The sequence below is a fragment of the Amphiura filiformis genome, chromosome 3 (genome assembly GCF_039555335.1).
Source record: "Amphiura filiformis chromosome 3, Afil_fr2py, whole genome shotgun sequence".
NCBI lineage: Eukaryota > Metazoa > Echinodermata > Ophiuroidea > Amphilepidida > Amphiuridae > Amphiura > Amphiura filiformis.
The window spans coordinates 75,339,674-75,363,422 of NC_092630.1; the positions used below are offsets into that span (position 1 = coordinate 75,339,674).

Below are 23,749 nucleotides of genomic sequence, written 5' to 3' on the forward strand. Positions count from 1 at the left end.
AACCCAATGCTGTATTATCTTATCAGCCTCACTTTCAAACACTTTATCAATGTCCATCTCATCACCCTCTGGTACATTCACATCTTCTCCAAATGTCATCCCTTGAGATATCCCATCTGTTTTCTCATCAGATGCTTGCGATGCTTCTGATGATGTTTCACATGTCTCCACAAGTACATCGCCTTCTTCCTGCACTATTGCACTTGGTAGACTTGGGCTGGGTGTCCGAGAGAGTTCAGTTATCTGTACATTATTACCTAACTGATTGTGATTAAAATATGATGGTGATGGAAAACGAGGTCCATGTACATTGGGTGCATACATCCTGTGAGCTGAGCCATAAGGTCTTTGCTTATATCGGTGAACAGGCATTAGTCTATACTGATGTGGACTTCTTGGAGGAGGTGGCATTCTATTCATACTTCTTGGATGGAAGTATTGAGGTGCATAGCCACGATTATGAAACCGCAGCCTTCTAGGTCTCCATATCGGCATTGGTTCCGGAGGGTAGTATCCATAGTAACCACTCCAAGGAGGAGGAGGAGGGGGATATGACCCAAAACCATATGCAGGTGGTGGTGGCGGCGGCGGTGGTGGAGGCGGTGGTGGCATGTATGGACTTGGATTGGGGTATGTTTCAGGAACATCCCTGAACGGTTGCGGAGGACTGCGTGTCTGTAATTTCTCTTCAAAATCAGAGCATTCTTCAAGCACAGCCATGTACTTGGCATTATTGTCACGATCATACAATACATACTGCTTCTCCTTCAATACCACAGGTCTAGATTTATCCTTTGTCATCTCTTGTTTGTTCTTGGAATTTGTCATGCTCACTACAGCTTTGCTATGCCCGGGGATTGGTTGCTTATGATCGGTTTCATTTTTGCTCTGAATAGCCACCTTTCCTTTTGACTTTACATCTTTCACAACTTCCTCCTTCAAAGACATCCTCTTTTCTTGCATTCTACTATTCTGCATCTTCAATTCACCTTTGACCCCTTGTTGTATCTTAATATTTTTTTTATCTGGCTGATTCCTGAATTTCCCATGCTGTTTGGCTCCTTGCTTATTTTGCAACTGTGTGCTCTTAGACTTATTCTGTGAACCTTCACTTCTCTTTAAATGCTTCATCTTGGGTTGCATTCGCCAATCCTGCGAACCACTGGTTCCCTTGCCATGCTGCTTATTCTCATTCTGCAAACCACCAGTCCCTTTACTATGCTGCATCTTGTCTTGACCTTTCCCATTCTGCAAACCCTCAGTTCCCTTACCATGCTGCATCTTGTCTTGAACTTTCCCAGTCTGCGAACCCTCAGTTCCCTTACCATGCTGCATTTTGTCTTGAACTTTCCCAGTCTGCAAACCCTCAGTTTCCTTACCATGCTGCATCTTGTCTTGAACTTTCCCATTCTGCAAACCCTCTGTCCCCTTGCTATGCTGCATCTTATCTTGCATTTTCCCATTCTGCATATCATCAATCTCCTCACCATGCTGCATCTTGTCTTGAACCTTCACATTCTGCAAAGCATCAGTTCCCTTACCATGCTGCATCTTGCTATTCAACATACTGACATATTCACCATAGGAAACTACACTGCCTTCAGATGTATCATCATCCTGCTCTTTGTCTAACTGAAACTTAACATGCTCCCTACTTGCTTCTGTTTTACTACTTACTCTGCCAACTGGTTCACACTGTTTTCCACTCATAATACTTTGCAACACATGTCCGCGCCCTTTGTTAGGCATAGTTCCATCTCTAGCACCTCCTGCAGCACCAGTCTCCTGATGTTGTTTAGCATTGTACATATTACGAGTGACTGACATTGGTACCATATTAGTGGCACTATGCTTGATTTCATCACCGCTGTTATGCATTCCATTCTGCAACTTGTGTTCATCTCCTGTTGGTGATTTGGGCACTGCTTTACCATAGCGGTTCTCCAAAGTTCTTGGTGTAATTGGGCGATTTCTGTAGGAAGTTAGAAATGAAAAATTCATTGTTAAAGGTGGCATCACACGTTTTCTTGCTTTGCTTTGGCTTGTCCTGAGCAATTCTACTTCAAAAACTACAACTTAGTTATATTTATGTTTTATTTCAGGTTCCTATCACTACTGTCTCTGGCAGAGAAGAATGGCTCTTGTTTACATTTTGAGAGTGTGAACATGGAATTGGGGTTATGATTGGCTGATTCAATTGTCTGACATTCAAAACAACAAACCGATAATCTGATTGGCTGATTATGCATCAAGGCATTGGTTGGCACAGAGTGGAACTCTTAAAAGGAAAATACAAAGCTCTGCGAATGTTACTCATTAACAAGGCGCTTGCGTCAATCAGAGCAAAAGTTTGCAATACTTCTCTTGTCTTGTCAGCTACTGCACAAAACGCCTGGTGTGGCTATCAGCGTACAGATCATGCATCGATTCGCTGATAACTTATTAAATTTTCTTTACTATTGGCTTATAATATGAAGTAAACAGACAGACTAGTGAGACTAGTTTGCATCTGACGTCACACAGTGTATTTTACCCATACGAAAAATCATTCCGTACGGACCGTACCGTGCATGCACAGATCACTGACAGTGACGCAATCAACCAATCAGCAGTTGGAAAATCGTTAACCCAATGACGCCATCGCTGCATTTTCATTGATAAAATTCAAAATCGCTCAAAAACACAAGTTTTTAATTGCAAATATTTAATTTTTGTGTGTGTGAATGTCAATGTCTATCTCAAATTAGCATTGTGTATTATCGTAGCGTTGAATGCGTTGAAGCTTGTGAGGCGGATCCGTTGCAAATTTGGCGGATCTTTTGTTATTTGTAACATTAAAAATCCATCTTTCGCATGGCCGCTGTGTGTGTGTGTGTGGGAACGGGGTCACCCCTGCACGCACCTGCATGCATAAACACAAGTACTGCTGACTGAGTGTACCAATCGTAGCAGGGTGTAAAATATAAAACAAAGTCAATATTTAATCCCAAATACGTTATGGGGTAAATATAAGCATTTGAATAATTTAACAATAATTTGAACCTGAAAAATAAATGAACATGAAAGTTAATGAGTGATTTTTCAACATATTTGACTGTTGGATAAATATGGGTGCTGCAGCTTTGGAGCTATGGCAATATGGCGCATTACTTTGAAGTTGGTAATGGGTAAATTACACTGTGCGTCAGGGCAAAGGAGCGGCGTGATTGGTCGCTGACCTGCGCAGTTCGGCATTTTTTGGTCTGGTTGACAGGACGTCATACGCAAACTAGTCTTTTTAACTGTCTTCATATACAATTCCCACGACTGGGACAACGTGCGACTTGAGCTATGATAAAATACATCATCATGCACGGCTTGTGCATAACCCATCAATACAATACGGAAAGAATCATTATACATGTATCAGCACTTTCGGCTAGCAACTTAAAAATGAGAATATCATGTGGCAGGAGTGGGTGACAGGCTGTTTCAATCGTTTCTAGGTTTCTGTAAGACTTCAAATTGACAAATACGAATCAAAACACTGTGCACAAAGTGGGGATTTTTTAATAAGGTATACGCAGCACCAAGACAAACCTTTTTCTTCCTTCTTAGAAGTTGTTGAATTAGTTTAGCTTTTCTTACAAACCGAATTTCTATTTCATTACCAAATGGTATGTCTCAATTTCATCTAATATAGCACCTAAATACAGACATCAAACATGGACCAATTAAAAACATAATATTGCACAGATTTATAAAATACAAATTCACAGTTACAAATAAAAAACAGGAATGATTACATGTTCCTAAATAAAGATGGCACATTACAGAATTTAAAAACTTGGTCAGGAAAAAAACAAATAAAAGCTAGGGCTGTTGTCGACAAGGCTGTTGTCAACAATATTGTTGACAAAGCAATTTTCCTGATTGTCAACAAGCATGGACTAATTGTCGACAAGGACTAGTCATTAAAAATATTAGAGATAAACTTAAGTTCAGCATTTTTTACCGTGAAATAATTTTTAGGTATAAAAAAGTGATAAAATTGAGCATAAGATGACAATGATAGACTTCGACTTTTGTAGTGGTTAGTTACCTATTTGATTATGCGTAATTGACGGTAATATTTTGATGCACATAAATGACACATAACATGGTCTCTGAACTTCATATTTGGACTTTATTGATGTATTGCTTTGTCGACAACTGCCGATGTTGATCTAGAGATTTGCCGATTGTCGACAATGAAAGTTCTACTCGACAACAGCCCTAATAAAAGCACACACCAAAGTTAACGATTTGATTACGTATAGTTGACGGTATAAATATTTTGATGCATATAAACAACGCATAACATGGTCTCTGAACTTAATATTTTGACTTAATTGATGTATTTCTTTGTCGACAACTGCCAATCTCTGATCTTTATCTTGAGATTTAATGATTGTCGACAATGAAAGTTCTACTCGACAACAGCCCTAATAAAAGCACACACATGCATCCCACCTAGATACACAAGCATATAAACATAGCAATATTGTCTTACTGCATTGTGTTGTTATTCATCTGAGATTCCTTTGGTCTTGCACCGTAACTCATCCCTCTGGGACTACCATCAGCTCCTCTTGTGGGCTCCCTTGGGTTAGCAAGACTTACTTTCAATATCTTCTCCTTTAATCTGTACCCATCCAGTTTAGCTATTACTTTCTGTACCTCATTCGCTGAAGGCACACTGAAAAATCTGTTAGGAAAAAAACATCAGCATCTGAAATTATTTTGTAATAAACTCCTCATGTTTATATATTTCTTTAAAGTGAAAAAAAAATACTGAATCAGTGTCAGTAATGCACAAGACAAAACTTTGATAATTGTTAGAGTCACATCAAAAACAAACTGAAGTTTGGTGTAATTTGTTCCTCACTTGTATAACTTCCACATTTTACTACCATTGCTAATACTGACAAGGCAAAAATTCTGAAAAGACCTTGACAATGACACATTTTAGTTCACTTTTACTTAGTTTGCAAGTGTGCACAGACACTAACTGCCACACACATAACTTACCCATAGGCAAATGATTTGGTCTCATCTGTAGGATTGACAACTTTGATATTTCTGACTTGGCCTTGGCAGACTTGTCCAATTAGGCTAGCAAGACCATCCTGTGAAAATCAACGGTAATAATTGACATTTTACTCATACAGTTCTTCTAACCTTGAGTTTGGGAGTGACGTCATAACTCATAAGGCGTTGCTACACACACAAGAGCATTTTGATTATCCCACATTTTTCAGACGAGCATATTATGCTGCGATACCGATAACAGCATGCGGAGTTCAAAATAGAACTAGCTCAGTTCCCTCCAATCGTAACATCCAAATACGAGTGCGCAGTGTGAGCATTGAGCACGTTGGCGCAAAACCTACACATCAGCTTGGCAAAGCTGGCTGTTGATACTCGACTGGTTGGGATTTTGCCATGGCTCTAAACTAGAACTAGGTTCAAAAGTTTGGTTTTGGTTCATCTGCTCGCCAAAGTACATTACTATTTAATCTTATCCTACTACGCTCAATCATTACCAAATAAGTAAAAAAGTTTGGTCTTGGATCATCTGCACACCAAAAAAATTTGCTCATACACACCCAATTATTTTAACCACACTCACAATTCACATAGAAACAGTTTGGTCTTGGTTCATGACATTGCAGTTGTTGTCTTTTCACTGCAGTTACAATATAAATCTTAAGTCTTGTAAATGATAATTTGGGACTAATTGACATGGTATTATCAATCATTCAGATATATTTACCTCAGACATTTCTCTTGGCAGACCACCTACATGAAGCCTAGGCCAGCTTTCACTTCTTTGATGTGACATGTTGATATCTTGCCTGTAAGAAAATGATGTGCTATTAGCTATTTCCATTAATTCACTCCATAGACAATGGTATTTAATAGAGGTTATCCACTTTACTCATGTTTGACTACTAACAAAAGGCGCTGGTTATTTTTCTTGTATAAAATCTTGGCCTGGATAGAGGGATTAATGGTCGATTTGATGTATGTGATAAATTAAGTTCATGGATGCGCTAAAAAGTATTAAAAACAGCTGTTCAACATTTGAAAAAAAATGCGCTGTAGCAGGCTTGAAAAAGTCTAACCGTGGATGCAGCAAGCAGCGATTTTACGGGTAATTTTCATTACTTAAACGCGGAGCACGGACGCGATATAGCCGGTAGAAATCGCGGTAGTGTTCCAGGTCTACGCGATGGCAGGGTAATGGCGGCTTCCATACTTTATTACCTTCATAATGAGCTGTCATATCCCAAGAATGCATATGTTTTACCATCTGATTAAACAAACCCTACATTTCTATTACTATCCAACAAAGGCTATGATGGGTTAAAAAATGGTTTGCATGTCTGCTTTTACAGCTCTGTTGGGTAAATTTTGACTGATAATCACTTGACCATGGAACCTATTATAATGGGCTGTGGCACTACATTTTATTCAGGGCCTTCTTTCCTGATAGGCTTTATATTTAGATTAAAAATACCATACATATTGGTTGAACTTGAAGAGACATACCGCATCATACCTATACCGCATCATACGTATAACGCAGTCTCAGCATTTGAGGTAACCAGTTCCTCCTTGCACTGAATGAATTGACTTTGATCTTGTAACAGCTTTATCACACTTGTGAAGATGAAAAATCCTTGCCGATTCCTAACCTATTACGGATAATTCATACATATATCTCTAAACCAGACCATTTTCTAAATTTGCTGAAGGGATCAATGCAGTATGCCACACAAGTGATCTTTCTGCACATGTGTCAGCTAGCAAAATGACACACTATATTGCTCTTTTGAAAATGATAGATTTAGTTCATGGACTACCTATTTTTAGGCCTTTTAGGCCTATATAATAAGCTATAATATGGGGAAGATTTATAGTTAAACACTGTTTAGATCAGATCCAATTGAAGATATTGATCCAAAGATGATCGAGCCTACTAAACTTTTCAACTTGATATTCAATTCCCTAACTAAGCATGCAAAAATATTTGCTTACCTGCCAGACAGTCCTGCAGCAGGTCCACTGTTGTAAGAGTTGAAGCCTTTGGACTCAAAGTCCTCTTTCATAGGATCCCAGTCATCCATGGTCAGTTCCTTGTTTGGATCTCTACAAAACAAGAGACATGCATCATTAAGTTTTGTCTTATAGTAGACTATGCTATAGTCCATTTTTGAGAAATGAAAATGTTGTTAATCATGAGGAACACATTCAGTTTACGGTACCACTAAATTATACAGATATTTATCACAAGAATTCAATCAATAGTCATAAAAAGGTAATATTTTTTATATATTATTAGTTACAATACAAATATATACAAGTACAGTATACTATACATGTACATATATCTAATGCAACATATCTTGACATAATTATAATGAGGACTCACAATTCTGTTCTAAGATCTACTGTTTATTGACCATGAAACCCCAACTACATGTATACTATTAAAATTTATCAGTGACTTTGAGATATCAGTCATACACGTCCAGCATCTATTTGATATCAATTCAATCTAACTGCAGTGACCAAGCAAGAGTTTAACTCTCTCGCCAACACAAAGCGCCGCAAATTAGACTTAAGACTCGTGAGGTCTCCCTAAGACCACAAGCACCTTGGTACAATGACTCGATCAGAAATGAAAAACGCAAGAAACGACAACTTGAACAAAAGTGGTTAAAATCTAAGCTTGTTGTGGATGAGAACGCGTTCAGGGATCAATGTCGCCACTACAAGAGAGTTCTTGACGGTGCGAAGACTGATTATCACTGTGCTCAAATCGCCGCCAGACACTCTGTCAGATGTTTAAGCTTGTGAGCAGATTGACTGTCTACAAACCTGCTAAAGCTCTTCCTTCACACAGCTCTAAGAAAGATTTGGCTAACCGGTTTAGCAAGTTCTTTGACCAGAAGATCAGAAAAGTTCGGAATTTGCTGGATGATATGTCTGTCAAATCCACTCCCACGACAGATATTAATACTGACATTGTTTGCCAGAGTAGCTTCGAACACTTTCAACCACTGAGTTGTGATGCAGTCCTCGACATTATCAAGAAGGCGTGTGTGAAATCATGCCCCCTTGATCCTCTACCTGCCGTCATGACTAAAGAGTACTTACATGAACTGCTGCCGTCAATCACTCTGATTGTAAATACATCTCTTCAAACGGGGTTTTTCCGCCAGCCTCAAAGAAGCTCTTGTTACCCCTTTGCTCAAAAAAGCAAATCTCGACATTGAAGACTTAAATAACTTTCGCCCTGTATCTAACCTCCCCTTTCTGGGGAAGGTTATTGAGCGTGCCGCCATGAGTCAACTCCAAGCGTACATCAAAGAACACGATCTCTACAACAACAGTCAGTCTGCATATAGACAGTTCTACAGCGTTGAGACCGCATTACTTCGTGTGACCAATGATTTGCTATGTGCTGTGGATAATCACGGGGAAGCCATCCTCGTGTTACTTGACCTATCCGCGGCATTTGACACGGTAGATCACGATATTTTTGCTTGGTAGACTACGCTCAAGGTACGGTGTGTCAGGGAAGGCTCATGAATGGTTTGCGTCTTATTTGAAAAACAGAAAACAATGTGTGATCATCGATGGTGTGGTTTCCGATTCAACTGGACTTGATTGGGGCGTCCCTCAAGGCTCCGTTGTTGGCCCTGAAATGTTTGTACTCTATTCCGCTCCAATTGAGGACATTATCAGGAAGTATGGTCTCTGCAGTGTATCGTACGCTGATGACACGCAATTGTATGTCGTTATTACTCCATCAAATCGTGTTAAAGCACTGGCCAAACTTGAGGATTGTATTGAAGATATTCGTACTTGGATGGCTCATAACAAACTCAAGCTTAATGACTCTAAGACGGAGTTACTTCATGTCAAATCGCGGTTTGCCAAGAATGTTTCTAATGTAAACATCAACATTGGTGACACTATGGTATCTCCTTCAGAGGTAGTTCGTGATCTTGGAGTCCTACTTGATAGTTCTCTTTCTATGAGCAGTCACATTAACAGCGTGTGTAGAAGTGCATCATTTGCCATCAGGAAAATAGGCAAAATTCGCCGCTACCTTGATCAAGCAAGCCGAGAAATTGGTTCACGCTGCTCATCTCGTCCCCGGTTGGACAACTGCAACAGCCTTCTCTTTGGACTTCCCAATAAAGAACTTAATAAGCTGCAACGCATTCAGAACATGGCGGCTAGAGTCATCACATTGAGTAGGAAGCGTGACCACATCACTCCTGTCATGCGCGAGCTTCACTGGCTGCCAATTCATGCTAGAATTGTTTTCAAACTTCTGCTTCTGACTTATAAAGCCCTGAACGGTCAGGCACCCGTATATCTCGGAGCTAATTTTGGAGTATCAACCTAATCGAACTTTGCGTTCTTCGTCACTTCATCTCCTCCAAGAAGCTCCTGGTAGAACTGTCACTTACGGAAGAGGATTTACGGCTGGCTGCCAAAGCTATGGAATTCGCTTCTCTCCAACTCAGGACTCCGCAATCTGCATCTCAGTTTAAATCGCTTAAAGACTCATATTTTTAAAACTGTGTATAATTGATCATGTTTTTAATGGTTCACGTGTATTCGAATTACGCCGCCTTGTATTATTGTATCGGTGGCTGTTTTAAGCATTCTCTCTTGTGTTTACTGTAGATTGTAATTGCTTTAATATGTACTTTTTAATCCATTTTTATGTTTTTCGTATGCCTGTTTTTATCTTTTACTTAGCCTGCTGTAAAGCGCACAGATGCCTTTGCTTGATGCGCTATATAAGTCTGTGTTATTATTATTATTATTATTAAATTCCCCACATATTTGGGTACGCTGTCGTTAGTGAAATCCATGTACATTCCTGTCAAAAATTGATTTTGGGTTGTTGTTATTAATATTAATATATTATTATTACTATTACTCTTATTATCATTATTATTATTATTAGTCAGATCTGTGTAAAGATGCATTACAGCATAGCCAATTTTAGTAGTTCAGTTTCTGGGATTTTCCTTGATGCCATGTTAAGAATTTTTAAAGAATTGAATGAAAGTAGTCCACTTAGGAACTAGCAAACAGAGGGAGTACGGTCATTGAAAAGATCAGACATGGAAAATCTATCAATTGAGCACAAATTATCAGGGTTTATATGTATAATAATTGCATGATGGGCAAGTGGACTAAAGAGAAGTATCTAGTCTTATGGGAGAAAATAATTATGTACAATATGATTGTTTATGCAATGAAATAAAATGATATCTTGTAGCACTTACATTCTTGTCTTCTTTTGACATGCTTGAAAACTAAGCTTTTTAAGGTGGGTTGGAAGGGAGCATGACCTGGAAATGTTTGCAATCAAATATTAAGACAACTAAAGCTGTCACACAAGAGGAATGGTATGGATTCTATAAAGTAGATCCCAAGGCTTGATATAAGGGATGTCATTTCCGCCATCATTTTCTCAGGTGGGGGAGGAGGAATTCCCAAAACTTTGTGATATTGGGCCTGACTCTAGAACCACAAGACCTATGGAAGTATAGTGTGATTATTGGGTTCCTTGACTCATTTTCTATAAATGTACTAATGTTAAGAAGTAAACTGCAGTTCTTCAGCTAAATGACTAAAACTGGACAAATATGGCTCCTTATATATGGCTCACGTAAAATATTTCTCTACATATTACAAAATTTAGTTTAAAACCTTACAAACCAATAAGTGCTTCCAGTGATTATTTCCTAAATTGAAAATACATTTTACTTGTATTGTAAAATATTGTGTATCTTATTGTGATTAGGTTTTTGTAAAGTTTTGCCAGCTCAGAGTGCGTAAGCACAACCGAGGAGGTGATGGTGAACAACAAAAACATCAACAAGGAGGTAGAAATAAGAGACACAGTTTCATCACACAGCATTATATAATCATCACCCTTAATTACCTTTGTGGAACTCTCTCTGGAATATATGGGATTGGTTGAATACTTGACTGTTCAACATATGCTGGTGGCTCTTTGGTATCTACTTTTGGCTCATTCGGTTTGTTTGGAGCAACACTTACAATATATGTTATGTCCCTGGAAATAAAAATGTATTCAACCTAATTAAAGCATGTTCTCTAATATACCCCTGTGCTGGTTGGCTATTCAGAAATGACATGTGCCAACAAGCTACTGATGTGGAGCAAGGTAATTCCATGTGATATTCAACAACAATAGATCTGAGATCTTCATCCCTGTTACCACAGACGGGGCCACAGACTAGATACTGGGCCACTTTGGATGCAAGTGATTTCTATCTATTATCTATTCCAGCTCTAGTGACATCTCATTAATTGAGTGGCCCAGTATAAAAACGGCCCATCGCACATTTTTCGTCATTGGGAGAAATCGGCACTGTAAATGTACGAATGTTCAATAAAATACATAAGAAATTTGATGCTTAATAGATTAAATTGACAACATTCCCGAGTTACATTCATGATGTGTTATGTTTGTATGGATGACCTTTGACATTTTTCAACAGCGCCCTCTATTTTTCAAAAATGTGCCATGGGCCGTTTTTATACTGGGCCACTCAATTTAGATGCATGGTAATAGGTTAGCTATTACCTTTTTATTTGGAACTAGAATTACAGAATTTGTAATTAAGATGGCCCCACAACAAATGGTTGTAAATACAAGAATATGCAATTGAAGCAAAATATGCAAATGAGATCACAAATATTAATAAAAATAAAAATAACTTAACACAAATACGCCACCATATCCTATCATCATGTCAAGGCCAATAAAAAAGTTTGCTTGTCCTCAAATCACTTTCGTAAATATTCTGCTATATTGTTTACAATGTACATTCTTCCACAATATGCACGTTACAATGAGACACTCATACTAAATGCGCTGTTTTCAACTAAATGCGCCACTTTCAATAGAGCCAACATGCATGGCTCACAAATTGTAGAGATGAGACGCTATAATGAAAGACAGAGATAAATGACTTGTTCGCATCTGACATCAGGGCAAAGCCGTGCCATGATTGGTTGCGGACCTGCGGCATTTTCTGTCTAGTTGTCAGAATTTCAGACGCAAACTAGTCTTTTTTATCTCTGTCTTTCATTATGATATGAACAGCAGCAGATACAACTGGACATGGTAATATTGTTTTTCTGTATGTTGGTAATTTTTTGAGGAGAAACGTTCATGATATTTTATCCAAAAAAAGTTCTACGGTCATAGCTCACGAGATGGACAAACAAACATTTTTTTGGCCCAAGTTTGAAGTTGATTGGTTTATTAGTGGATTAATGAAAGTTGAGGCAAAATATGTGAGTAAATAAGCTCATTAATAGTCACAAATATGCAAATAACATGACACATAACTATACAGCATTATGAGCTAGCTACCATACAAAAGTGTATCATATCACCATACTAAGGTTAAAGTTGATCGGTTATTGTGTTAAAGCTGCAGAATAAAATTCTGTCATTTGACAAAGATATTGGCGATTAGTGTTTTCAGGCTATCTACAAGTACTAGAGTCCAAATTTACAACACAGTGGCCTATCGAGCACTGTATTACAATGTACATGTATTTGATACAGAACTCCCAAGTTACTCAATGTCCCAATCAACTGACATTTTGCAAATAAGCTTTTCCTGTGGATATCTATTGAACCAAACATTTTAAAATCATGAAATACCCCCTTAACTAAACCTAGATGTGAAGTTGTTATAAAGTATGCTTGCATTAAGCATAGCCTATGTGCAGTTAGTCTAAGGTGTGCATTAAGGGGGTACTACACCCCTGTGGTAAATTTGTGACTATTTTTGCATTTTTCTCAAAAAATAATAACACACTGGTAACAAAAGTTATGTATATTATTGGGGCAAGGAACCAAATTACTACACCGAAATTTCAGTGACTCAAGACAAGCGGTTCAGTATATATGGTCGGAAATGAGGTACATCCTAGCGGTACCTTATTTCTTATCATAAATAACGAACCGCTTTGCTTGGGTCAATGAAATTCCTCCTTAATAATTGGATTCCTTGCCCTTATAATATACATAACTTTTGTAACCACTGTGTTATTAGTTTTTGAGAAAAATGCAAAAATAGACACAAATTTATCGAGGGGTGTAGTACCCCCTAAAGACTGGGCCATTGGATGTCAATGTTTTCTAAGCCATTAGCTGGCCTATGTGCAGTTGGACTAAGGTGTGCATTAAAACTGGGCCACTGGATGCCAGTGTTTTGTAAGCCATTATTTTTAGCAGTTGGACTAAGGTGTGCACTAAAACTGGACCACTGGATGCAGCCATTAACTAACCTATGTGCAGTTGGTCTAAGGTGTGCATTAAGACTGGGCCACTGAATACCAGTGTTTTCTAGGCCATCCACATCCTTGTTTGGATCTCTATATAAAGAAACAACAAACATGCAGTACTAGTTTGATCTTATGGGAGAAAATTACTTATGTACAATGTTTGTTAGTTACAAAGGAAATAGGTTTGTGAGGAGAGTGCAATTTGCAAACATGTTGTATTGAAATGAAATCTTTAGTACAGCACATACTACAATCTTACATTCTAATATTAATTCAAAACTAGAAGCTTTTTAGATATTGTTCTACAGATTGATGCAACATGCAGAATTACATTTTAGTGAAATCTTAGCGAAATACAAAGGCAGCTCATTCACTATTTGTTTGATTTCTTCTTTGGCCTGTATTACTCATTCAGTGGATGTTTTTAGGTATCCTCCAAGCCTTGAAATAAGCGGATAAGCTCCTTTGTTGTAATGGGTCACATATAATCATAATCATCTTTAATTACCTTTGTGGAACTTTTTCTGGAATATATGGGACTGGTTGAATACTTGACTGTTCAACATACGCTGGTGGCTCTTTGGTCTTTACTTTTGGCTCATTCGGTTTGTTTGGAGCAACACTTACAATATATGTTATGTCCCTGGAAATAAAAAGAATATTGAAACAAAAATAAGAATACAAGCATCCACCAAAATATATGAAACCTAGTAAATGCCACAAGCCCCCTCCCATATGGCCCATACTTGTCTTCAGAGTTTAGCTATAATGCTCATACCACTGTGCTGTTTGGTTATATGCAAATGCAAAAATAGGCAAAAAATTGGCCTGGGGTGTAGTACCACCTTAAATACATGAATATACATGCACTGATTTTTTCCTAGCACTTCAAAATCTCCTCACTAATTAATATGCTGTGTATGGTTTTAATGAAAACTGTATGTCGCTCACACAATTCACAGATAACCACCACAGATATGACTAACCTATGTGCAGATGGTCTAAGGTGTGCATTCGCACTGGGCCACTGGATGCCGGTGTTTTCTAGGTCATCCACATCTGTAGAGACCCTGTCAGCAAACTCCGACATGAGCTGCTCAAAGAATGAAGGTTGGTCACACTATCTAGCTTGCAACAGGGAAACCTATTCAAAATAAACCAAAATAAGATTGATTTATTATTAATTTATTATTACATTAGTATGATAAAACCTGAATGTCTAACTATAAAAGGGAAATCGCTAGATGATACCAAGCCGGGGGGAGGGGCAGGGGGAAACACATGAGAGTGGAAGATACCCCCCCCCTTTGCAGAGAATCCTTCAGCTTCCACACACAAGCACCTAAAATTCTACAGATGGTGAGAGCTTCTGGATGCAAGATTTTGGAAGCTCAAGATCCTGGATTTCCTGGAAGCTCCCAACCTCATTTATATTTAAGCTTAAAAAGTTACCTTTTCAGAGTCTGAGTTGAGCAAAGACGTAGCTTGCGACGCCATCACGGCGTCTTCATTCAGCGTAGTGATTACACTCCTCCGGTCACCTGACCACCCTCTGGGTGGTCAAGTGGCAGCAGATCGTCATAGATGGCGGGCAGGTCGTATCCGGCATCCCTGTTGAGTGTAGGTCTTAGGGTCTTGATCTCTAAGGCTTCTCTGATCTTTCGGTTCCAGAAGTGGTCCTCCCTACCGATAACTTCAACATTGTCCAAACTGATGTCGTGCTGGTGATTAGATTTGTGTTCACCAACCGCTGTCAGAGGAGCTGTGGTTCTAGTGTGTTCTTTAACCCTAGTGGCTAGGGCTCTTGCTGTCTCTCCAACATAGGTGTCCGTGCACTCGGGGCAGCTGCTTTTCTATATCACTCCACATTTATTGGCGTCCGGGGTTTTGTCCTTGGGATGGACAAGAAAGGATCTTATAGTGTTGACCGGCTTGTGGTAGGCATTGACCCCGTGGTCACGGAAGATGTGGGTCAGCTTTTCCGACAGACCCTTGACATATGGGAGGGGGACATTGATCTTTCTCGTTTGGACGGTAGTGTCTTTGAGATCTTTCTTCTTCTTAGGCTTAGGCGTTTTGAGCATCCAAGTCTCAGTATCCATTCGCTTTAAGCGCCAGATTTGATATGGTTTCTTTCTTGCTCTTTGTCGCCCTCGGAGGTAACAAGTTTATCAACTCTGTCCAGTAGCGTTCTCACGACTGACCGCTTATGCTCAAGATGGTGGTTAGAGTCAAAGTTCAAGTACTGGTCAGTGTGTGGGGCTTTCTGTAGATTGTGACTTTCGTACTACCATCATCGTTGACGTGTATGCAGGTGTCCAGGAAAGGGAGTTTGCCCTCCTGTTCTGGTTCCGTAGTGAACTTGATGTTTGGATCTAAGCTATTGATGTGAGTGGTGAAAACATCAATGTCGTATTCATGAATGAGCACGAATGTGTCGTCAACATAACGAAACCAAACAGAGGGAGGGCGGGGTGCCGTAGCGAGGGCCCTAGTCTCAAAAGTCTCCATATATAGGTTCGCAACAATAGGGAGACTGGCGAACCCATCGCCGCACCGTGGGTTTGTTTGTAAAACTGCCCTTGGTAGACAAAGTACGTGGTGTTGAGACAGAATGTAAGGAGTTCAAGGATGTGATTAATTTTTAACGGCGTGCGGTCTTTGAGAGTGGTATCGCTTTCCAACTTCTCCTTAACGGCTTCAATAGCATCAGGTACCGGGATGCTCGTGAAGAGGGCCGAAACATCATATGAAATAAGTTTTTGGCCAGGGGGTACTTCTAAGTTTTTGATCTTATCGACAAACTCACCGCTGTTGTGGATGTGGTGCTCCGCTTTTCCCACCAGAGGACTTAGGATGTCAGCAATGACTTTTGCAGCATTGTAAGTCAGACTGCCCATGCTGGACACAATAGAGCGAAGAGGAGCATCCGGTTTGTGAATCTTTGGAGTACCGTAGATTTTTGGAACTTCTTCAGTAGTTGGATAAATCTTGTGCTTAATATCCAGAGGTATAGGGTCTTTGTTTTGCCATTTGCGAATAATTCCAACAAGCTCGCGTTTGTAAGTTGCTGTGGGATCCTTATCCAGCTTTTGGTACGTGTTGGTGTCATTAAGCAAAGCTTCCATCTTTTTCTCATAGTCATTGGTGTTGAGTACTACGGTGGCACGACCTTTGTCGGCCGGTAAGATGGTGATATCCGCATCTTTTTTCAGATCAAACAAAGCTTTTTGTTCTCCTTTTTTGATGTTACAAGGTGGTAATTTAGATTTTCGTATGCACTTTACCACTTCACCTCGTAAGCTTTGAGCTTTTGCCGGCGGAAGTTGTCGACACGCTACTTCCGTGTTGACAATGTAGTCTTTGATTGGGATTTCTCGCGCGTAACCGCATAATTCAAACCTTTTTCCAGGACTGATCTTTCATTGTCGCTAAGTATTCTGTCAGATTTATTTATAACCCATCTGTTCTTATCGATCTCACTATCCTGAGCTCGCTTTTTGAGCAATAACTCTTGCTTTGATGACACCAATTTCGCAAATTTATCGCGTTGTTTACCTTTCACATTCTCAAATTCTGTACTGCGCATGCGCGATAAGTGAGTTTCCACTTGTTGTTGTTGTTGGTGATCATCTATGGCGGAAACCAGTTCGGTTTCCGAATTTTGCAGTTCGTCCTGTAACTTGGAGATGGTAAAAGAGCAATTTCTAATCCGAATATCCAGTAACTGCTTCTCCGCTTTGTGGATCACTTTATTTGCTTTTATTCCCGTGACTGCGGACTTCAATTTGATGCTGCGAGGTGTAATATCCGCCTTAGCACATCGGATGTTGAATATACGATGGTTGGTCCATCTCGCGATTTTCAAGGTGGTATTTTCTGCTTTCCGGAGGATTTTGAGGACATCGCGTCCATGTTGACGTAAAATAGCAGCATGTAGACTGATATTGGACTCTGTCATATTGGCAGCAGATCGTCATAGATGGCGCCATAGCAGACGTATCTGTTGCCATCACTCTGACCACCCAGAGGGTGGTCAGGTGACCGGAGGAGTGTAATCACCCTACGCTGAATGAAGACGCCATAGATGGCGCCGCAAGCTACGCTGCGCTCAACTCAGACTCTGAAAAGGTAACTTTTTAAGCTTATGTCAATATGACAGAGTCCAATATCAGTCTACATGCTGCTCATTTATATTGTCTTTAAAAATAATAACTTGTGTCACAGTACTTGTATATTGCGTCAAATCTTTGCACCTCAAATTCAATAAATACCACAATCTTCAAGGGCCCATGAAAAATGCAGTTTGTGTTGCCATTTGCTTAATGTTGGGATGAATGCAATTTGGGCATCTAAAATTTGGTAACTGCCAAGGGCTTAGTGTGTGAGGAGTTTGTTGCAAAGTGGGTGCTTGAAGATATTTCGAGTGCAATTTGTTTCAAAGGTACTGACAAAAGAGAACTGAAATCCTAGTTGTGATGGACTTCTCCAAGGCACTTGATTGCATCAACCACACTTACATGTACAATGTAAGCTATCCAGAGACTCTACCAACCCACCCTCCAAATTTTTGTCTTGGAAGGGCAACCAAACAATTGTTTTTTGGCCTAATATCATGCCAATAACTCAATTTCAGCCAGAAGTGGCTGTAAGGGCTTTTGCAACAGAGCTCTTCATATAAAAAAAATAATGTAATTAATAATCCTTTGTTTTGTACAGTTAACAGAATTTTGTGAGATACAAAAATGTATTTTAAATCTTTCGCTGTGTACATGTATTTAACAGGATTTTGCCTCAACAAGTGCAATGAATTTCTTTCAGTACCGTAATCGATTATGACTATGTTTTTAATTGAATTTAATGTAATTATGTAAAATTCCATGTAATTTGACCTTAAAAGTCATGTAATTTGACCTTAAAAGTATGCATACATTTACCCCTAGGTAGTGAATTATAGGGGGGGCAAAGTTATGGCAGGCCAAAATGGAGGCAGGCAAGCATTTTAAACATAGGTCGAAAGAGATGCCCACCAGTGATTCATCCCTGGACCCATCGTATGCATAGTGTGTATGCTGAGCTTGGACACCAATGCTTCCTAAGTTTGCTTCCAATAATTATTTGTCACACACACAAGTACATTTTTGAATATACATTGTCAGCTGATATCAATGGTTAGGAAAGTTATCATGGTTCAGATGGTACTTGTGTGTGCAACTGTGCATACTGCATAATAGGCCTATTTGGTGTATAGGGGGAGCTTATGCAATACCACAAGGAGAAAGTACCACCCACCTGGTGCTGATTATTTTGATACAGAAAATAAACTGCTTTCAATAACCTTGTGTTCAATTATTCACTACCTAGATTGTTGCAACAATAATAATAACTAATAATAGTCCCAAACAAAAATGTTTGGTAGACTCATAACCGTGCGATCTTACCTTTCCGATGTTGATTAAGATACTTCTTGCATCGATCCCGAGATGCGGAAAAACCAATAGTCATTTTGTCCCACATAAATGAATAAATAACAAAAACCCCGATCCCCGGTGGACTCACCCAAAAGGTGACGTCACACCATATGATCGCCTTTATCCGACTTGGGATCCCCTACTCGGACCAAACTTGTAGGGGTGGCGGGGTCGGGATAATCAACATCGAAAGGTAAGATCGCACCGGTTATGAGTCTACCAAACATTTTTGTTTGGGACTAGACTCAGTACACGGTCGATCTTACCGCTTCGATGTTGATTAAGATACTTCTTGCATCAACATCTGAAAGATCGATCTAGCAAGTAACCGACGGATGGAGGTACAAGATTGGTCAGCATCAGATCAGGGATCGGGAGCGGGTAACGATGGTTTTCGCGAGGTCAGAAAATATTTTCCCCAACGGTCGGGAAACAAAAAAGACCACGCGATCACAGACATAAACCTCCTTACTTAATAAGTTTGGTGGTTAAGAATAGCGACACTGGTTCTTACCATGCTGAGTATTCTGTATAGTCTGAAAACCTGGTACCCGTACACCACCGTATTATGATCGCCGCACAATGTCCCGGTAAACCTCCCGCCCGTCTCTGATTACTAACGTAAACGGAAGTATCGTAGAGAAGAAGGCGAAGGTGGCTTCCGGGACACCGCCTGCTAGATCTCCTCAAGGGACAACCGAACGGTATACCCAAGATGATGAGATAGCTCGTGTCGAGTGGGTCGTGGGACGCCAAAACCTTCGCGATCCCCGGACCCCACCAACACCTGGACCAGCCATTGCGACAGCGGCTGGACCGAAAACTCTGTAAGGGTGATGAATGCGGTCGTGAGTCCCTCGCAAGGCTTGTGTTCGGAAGAAATAGTGCTGCAGCGCCTTATCGGACACCCCAGCCTATCTTTGGCTTCAGCCGAACCTTGCCCAACCCTGGGGATTGGAGAGGGACGAATGTCGGTATGCACCGCGCCCGTCAGTAGTCACGAGAACAGAGCGCCCGAAACAGTGTCGCTCCAGTGTTTGTGAACACGGAAGCTAACCTCGAGACCGTGTGCAACTCAGCACCGCCGTCCCGAAGCCAACGCCAAACCGGAAAGCCATCTTGAGAGTTACGTATTTAAGCGTCGCTTTTGACGGAAGGTCAAAAGGGTGACCCTTAAAGTAATCTAAGACTGTGTTGGGATCCCTTAGGAGGATCACTTTCCTTTTTGGTAGACACTCGTTGAACATACCGTCGAGGCGTAGACTAATAAGGTAACCATCGGCTATGATAGTCGACCGCCTCGAAACCTCGGTGAATGGAGAGGACAGCTGACTTATAGCTGGCCCCAGTGGCCCGCTGAAGTCTTGCTTGGAACTTTTCTGTCAGAAACTCCGGAACTAGCAGCACAGAGGTTCTAGCGGGAGAGCTATTTGTCTCATTGCACCAAGCGTAGTATGGAGCCAGACTCTGGCTATACGTGCGGAGGGTAGACTTCCGCCCTAGCCCGGCGATGAGAAAAAACAGCTTCTGATGAAAAGTATCCCTCCGCTGCGTGTTCCCTGGTAAGGGCCATGCAGCTAACTGCAGGTGCTCTAGTGATAGACTGGTACCTCCGCTCCGGGCATCCGGAGTAGATCTGGTACCTGGGAGTGCCAGCGGCCTTGCCGCTAGCAGAATGACAATGCAGTCTTCCCACCCGATCTTGGCCACCACCCTCATGAGTAGTGAGATCGGAGGGACTGCATAAGCTGTCATCCTCCCCAGTCTATGGACAGAGCGCCCACGGTGAATGCTTGGGGTCCGTGACCCTTGAGCAGTACACCGGCAGTGGATGATTGCGATGAGATGCGACCAGATCTTTCGAGGGGTGGTACATCCCCTTGAAGATCGTCTGAGCGACCTGCGGAGCAAGGGACCATTCTGCTGGTCCCGACACCCTTCCTCGTGACAGATTGTGCGCGAGGATGCTGGTGACGCCAGCGTGTGTATCGCTCATCGTAATCTGCCTGAACTTGCACCACCCTATCAGGTGTCGTGCATGCAGGCTCAATCGTGGTGGCCCGGAGTCCCCTTGTCTGTTGGGGTAGGCTACCACGGTTGTGTTATCCGTCAGGACAACGGTATGTGATTCCACGATCACCTCCTCGTAAGCGAGGGAGGTTGATGTGAAACTCTGTCTCTATGGCCCCATAGGCCCGAGACGGAGTCTCCGTGGATGTGGACCCCCAGCCCCGCTTTTGACGCTATGGTCGTCACTACGTGACATACCGGGGTGCAGGAAACCTGACACCCTGGGTCAAATTGGGCTGATGGGTCCACCACCAGAGTTCCTCTCGCGCGATCTCCGACAACGGAACCGCGAGGGATATTGGTGACGACTGGGCCTGCAAGCAGGCTAGAAGGTGTAGTTGGGTAAGCCTAACGAGAAACGGCAGTACAGTACGAGGTCTACCATACTGGCCATTAGGCCTACCACCTTCATCCATGCCACATCGGGTTTTGCCCGAGACTCGGCCAGGAGTCAGGCACACCGCACCATGTTCGTCACCCGCTCGGGTGAGAGCACCGCGAACCCCTCCGTGAGGGTGATCTGGGCCCCTACAAATAGTGGTGACTGCGTCGGGACCACGCTGGACTTTTTGAGCTGATCAAAAAATCCAGGGTCCCGCACCCTACGGACTATCAACCCCATGAGACCCGTAGTCTTCAGTGGAGTGCGTCCGTATATGAGCCAAACGTCCAGGTAGCAACTGATGTTGACACCCCTGTGCTTCAGGTACGCTGCCACCGCTCTGACCAAGAGTGTTAAACACCCTGGGAGAGATGGTCAGGCCGGATGGCCGGTATCAAAACTGGTAATTTTGATCCTGTACCTAGAAGCGCAGATGCCTCCGATCTTGAGAGGCGATTGGCATATGCAGATAGGCGTCCGAGAGATCTAGCGATGCTGTTCCCATGCCCCTGATGGAGCAGGCTAGCACCGAGGCGAGAGTCCCCATTCTGAACCTCGTGGGCCTGAAGAACGTGTTCAACAGTCTGCGGTTCCGGATGGGGCTCCGTCGCCGTCTTCCTTGGAGCCAATGGCTCCAAGATCACCCGTAGAACGGGGTAGACCGACAATCGCCCGCTTCGTGAGAAGCTGTGTGATCCCTGTCAGTAGTGCCCGACGCTGGGGGCCGCCTGACGGCACTACTGTGGACCTCTGAAATGTGCAGATGAATGTGGGGAGACTGGGTTGCCAGTCTGTAACCCCCACTCACCACTGACCATACCCAGGCGCTCAAAGAGATGGTTTCCCACCTCTGGGTGAAAGCCATAAGCGGTGGAGTCCACTGGGAGATCCCCTGTGGAAAAACCGCTGAGTCCCCAGGAATGCTCTGCCTAGCTTCCCTTGGAAGAGCGCTTGCTCTTCTTCGGGCTTGCCAGCTGTTCCTGTGCTACCCTTGCGCCTCCCAGAAATGGGTGCTGCAGAGGTAGTGGGCTCGGGTACTGTTGGTGGTGCACGGCCTGCTGAAGTCGGAGCTCCTACCCATGGTAAGGGCAGTTTCCGACCTCTTCAGAGTGCTCCCGTTGGTAGCTTCTTTGCACGGTCCTCCACCGTGCGCAGAAGCATCCAAAGAGAAAAAGGACCCTGCCTTTCCATCGCGTTGAGCGATTGGAGTGGCAGGCCCCTCCCCCCGCCGCTGAGTGGACACCCTATGGGCTAGGCCCATGGAGCTCTCGTTGAGGCTAGCTGTTAGCACCGCTAATAGGCTCACCTCGCGGAAGAGCTCAGATGTTGTCTGAGCGTGATACGCTTGACGACATCTGGGTCCCTCTCGGATCCCCTCAGGTAGGTCCCGTGGTCCTCCCGCGTTACACGCAGAGGAAGCGCAAGCAAGCACGCGGCGCCATAGCTCTACAGCCCTCACGATATCTACCCGTGAGGTTTGCCGGAATGAGAGTGTAGGCGTCCCTGTGAGGAAGCAGCAGCTGAGCATCCTACTGAAAAGGATCCCCTGGTCCTCCTCCATGGACTCCCCCTTAGGGGGTGTCCGGAGGAAGATCAGTGCTGTTGCTCCTTCAAGGGCAGCGGGGAAGGAGACTGTAGTGATGTCACTACCGGACTCAGCTTCCGACTCCTTTCCTCGCCCACAGTATCCGTATCATGCTCCGATGATGACGGTAACTGAGGACGGGCATCTGAAAGCGGGTAAGAAGGCATAACCACTGTGTGGCTCGCCGACTACCTGCCAGCAGAAGAGGGAGTACTCCCGCAAGACCCTGAGGTATCCGCCATGGCACCACTGGGTCCGCCTGCTCTCGCAGCCGTCGTCCTAGCGCTAGCAGCACGGGGCCTACCCTGATCAAGATCTGGGTTAGCCCCATGCCGGCTGGCCTGGTCAACAGCTGATGTTGGTACTGCGTGGCCATCGCTAGGCGACACTTGCCACGGTGCTAGGCCGTGGAAGAAACACCTGCGGCGGGTACCACGGGCATACCCGCCGGCAGCTGACCCTGAAAGGATCCGCCACCAGGGTAACCCCATGGTACTGCAGTACCAGCACCGCCTCCCCTTGTTGCCACAGAGACTGTGGCGACTAAGGCGGTGCTGCGGTACCGGTCGCGGTATCAGCGTGGGTACCGTGAGGGTTCCCAACTGTGGACCGCTGTACCCTCGCCACACTGCGTTCCCTGTTTGGGGATCAAGCTGTGTGCTGCCGTGGTACCGGCGCGGTGCTCGCGTAGGTGCCCGTGAGGGCTCCCGGCTGTGTACCACTGTACCCATGCCTCACTGCGTTCCCCGCAAGGATCAAGCCGCAGTGTATGGGTACCCCGCCATACCGCTGTCCCTTGGCTAGAGGGAGCTTGCCTAGTACCACGGGTAGCTGAGCGCAGCATACCCCGAT

At 42.8% G+C, this 23,749-nt stretch overlaps 2 protein-coding genes across 2 annotated transcripts in view; both read right to left on the reverse strand.

The window, feature by feature from the left end:
- The window catches only part of LOC140149123 (uncharacterized), a 69,244-nt gene that overhangs the window by 34,827 nt on the left and 10,668 nt on the right, over positions 1–23,749 (reverse strand). Inside the window, exons 2-10 of the mRNA XM_072171304.1 lie at positions 14,376–14,533; positions 13,898–14,032; positions 13,393–13,479; positions 11,003–11,137; positions 7,063–7,173; positions 5,795–5,876; positions 5,050–5,147; positions 4,532–4,726; positions 1,678–1,972 (exon numbers count right to left, since the gene is read on the reverse strand). Of these exons, the coding sequence (XP_072027405.1) occupies positions 1,678–1,972; positions 4,532–4,726; positions 5,050–5,147; positions 5,795–5,876; positions 7,063–7,173; positions 11,003–11,137; positions 13,393–13,479; positions 13,898–14,032; positions 14,376–14,479 (1,242 nt within the window). The 5' untranslated portion in view covers positions 14,480–14,533. The remainder of the gene's footprint in view (positions 1–1,677; positions 1,973–4,531; positions 4,727–5,049; positions 5,148–5,794; positions 5,877–7,062; positions 7,174–11,002; positions 11,138–13,392; positions 13,480–13,897; positions 14,033–14,375; positions 14,534–23,749) is intronic.
- LOC140147501 (uncharacterized) lies at positions 14,913–17,350 on the reverse strand. Its single transcript, XM_072169281.1, has 3 exons — positions 16,792–17,350; positions 15,947–16,627; positions 14,913–15,139 (listed from the first exon to the last, which is right to left on the reverse strand). The coding sequence occupies exons 1-3, from the start codon at positions 17,348–17,350 to the stop codon at positions 14,913–14,915; spliced, it is 1,467 nt and encodes a 488-aa protein (XP_072025382.1).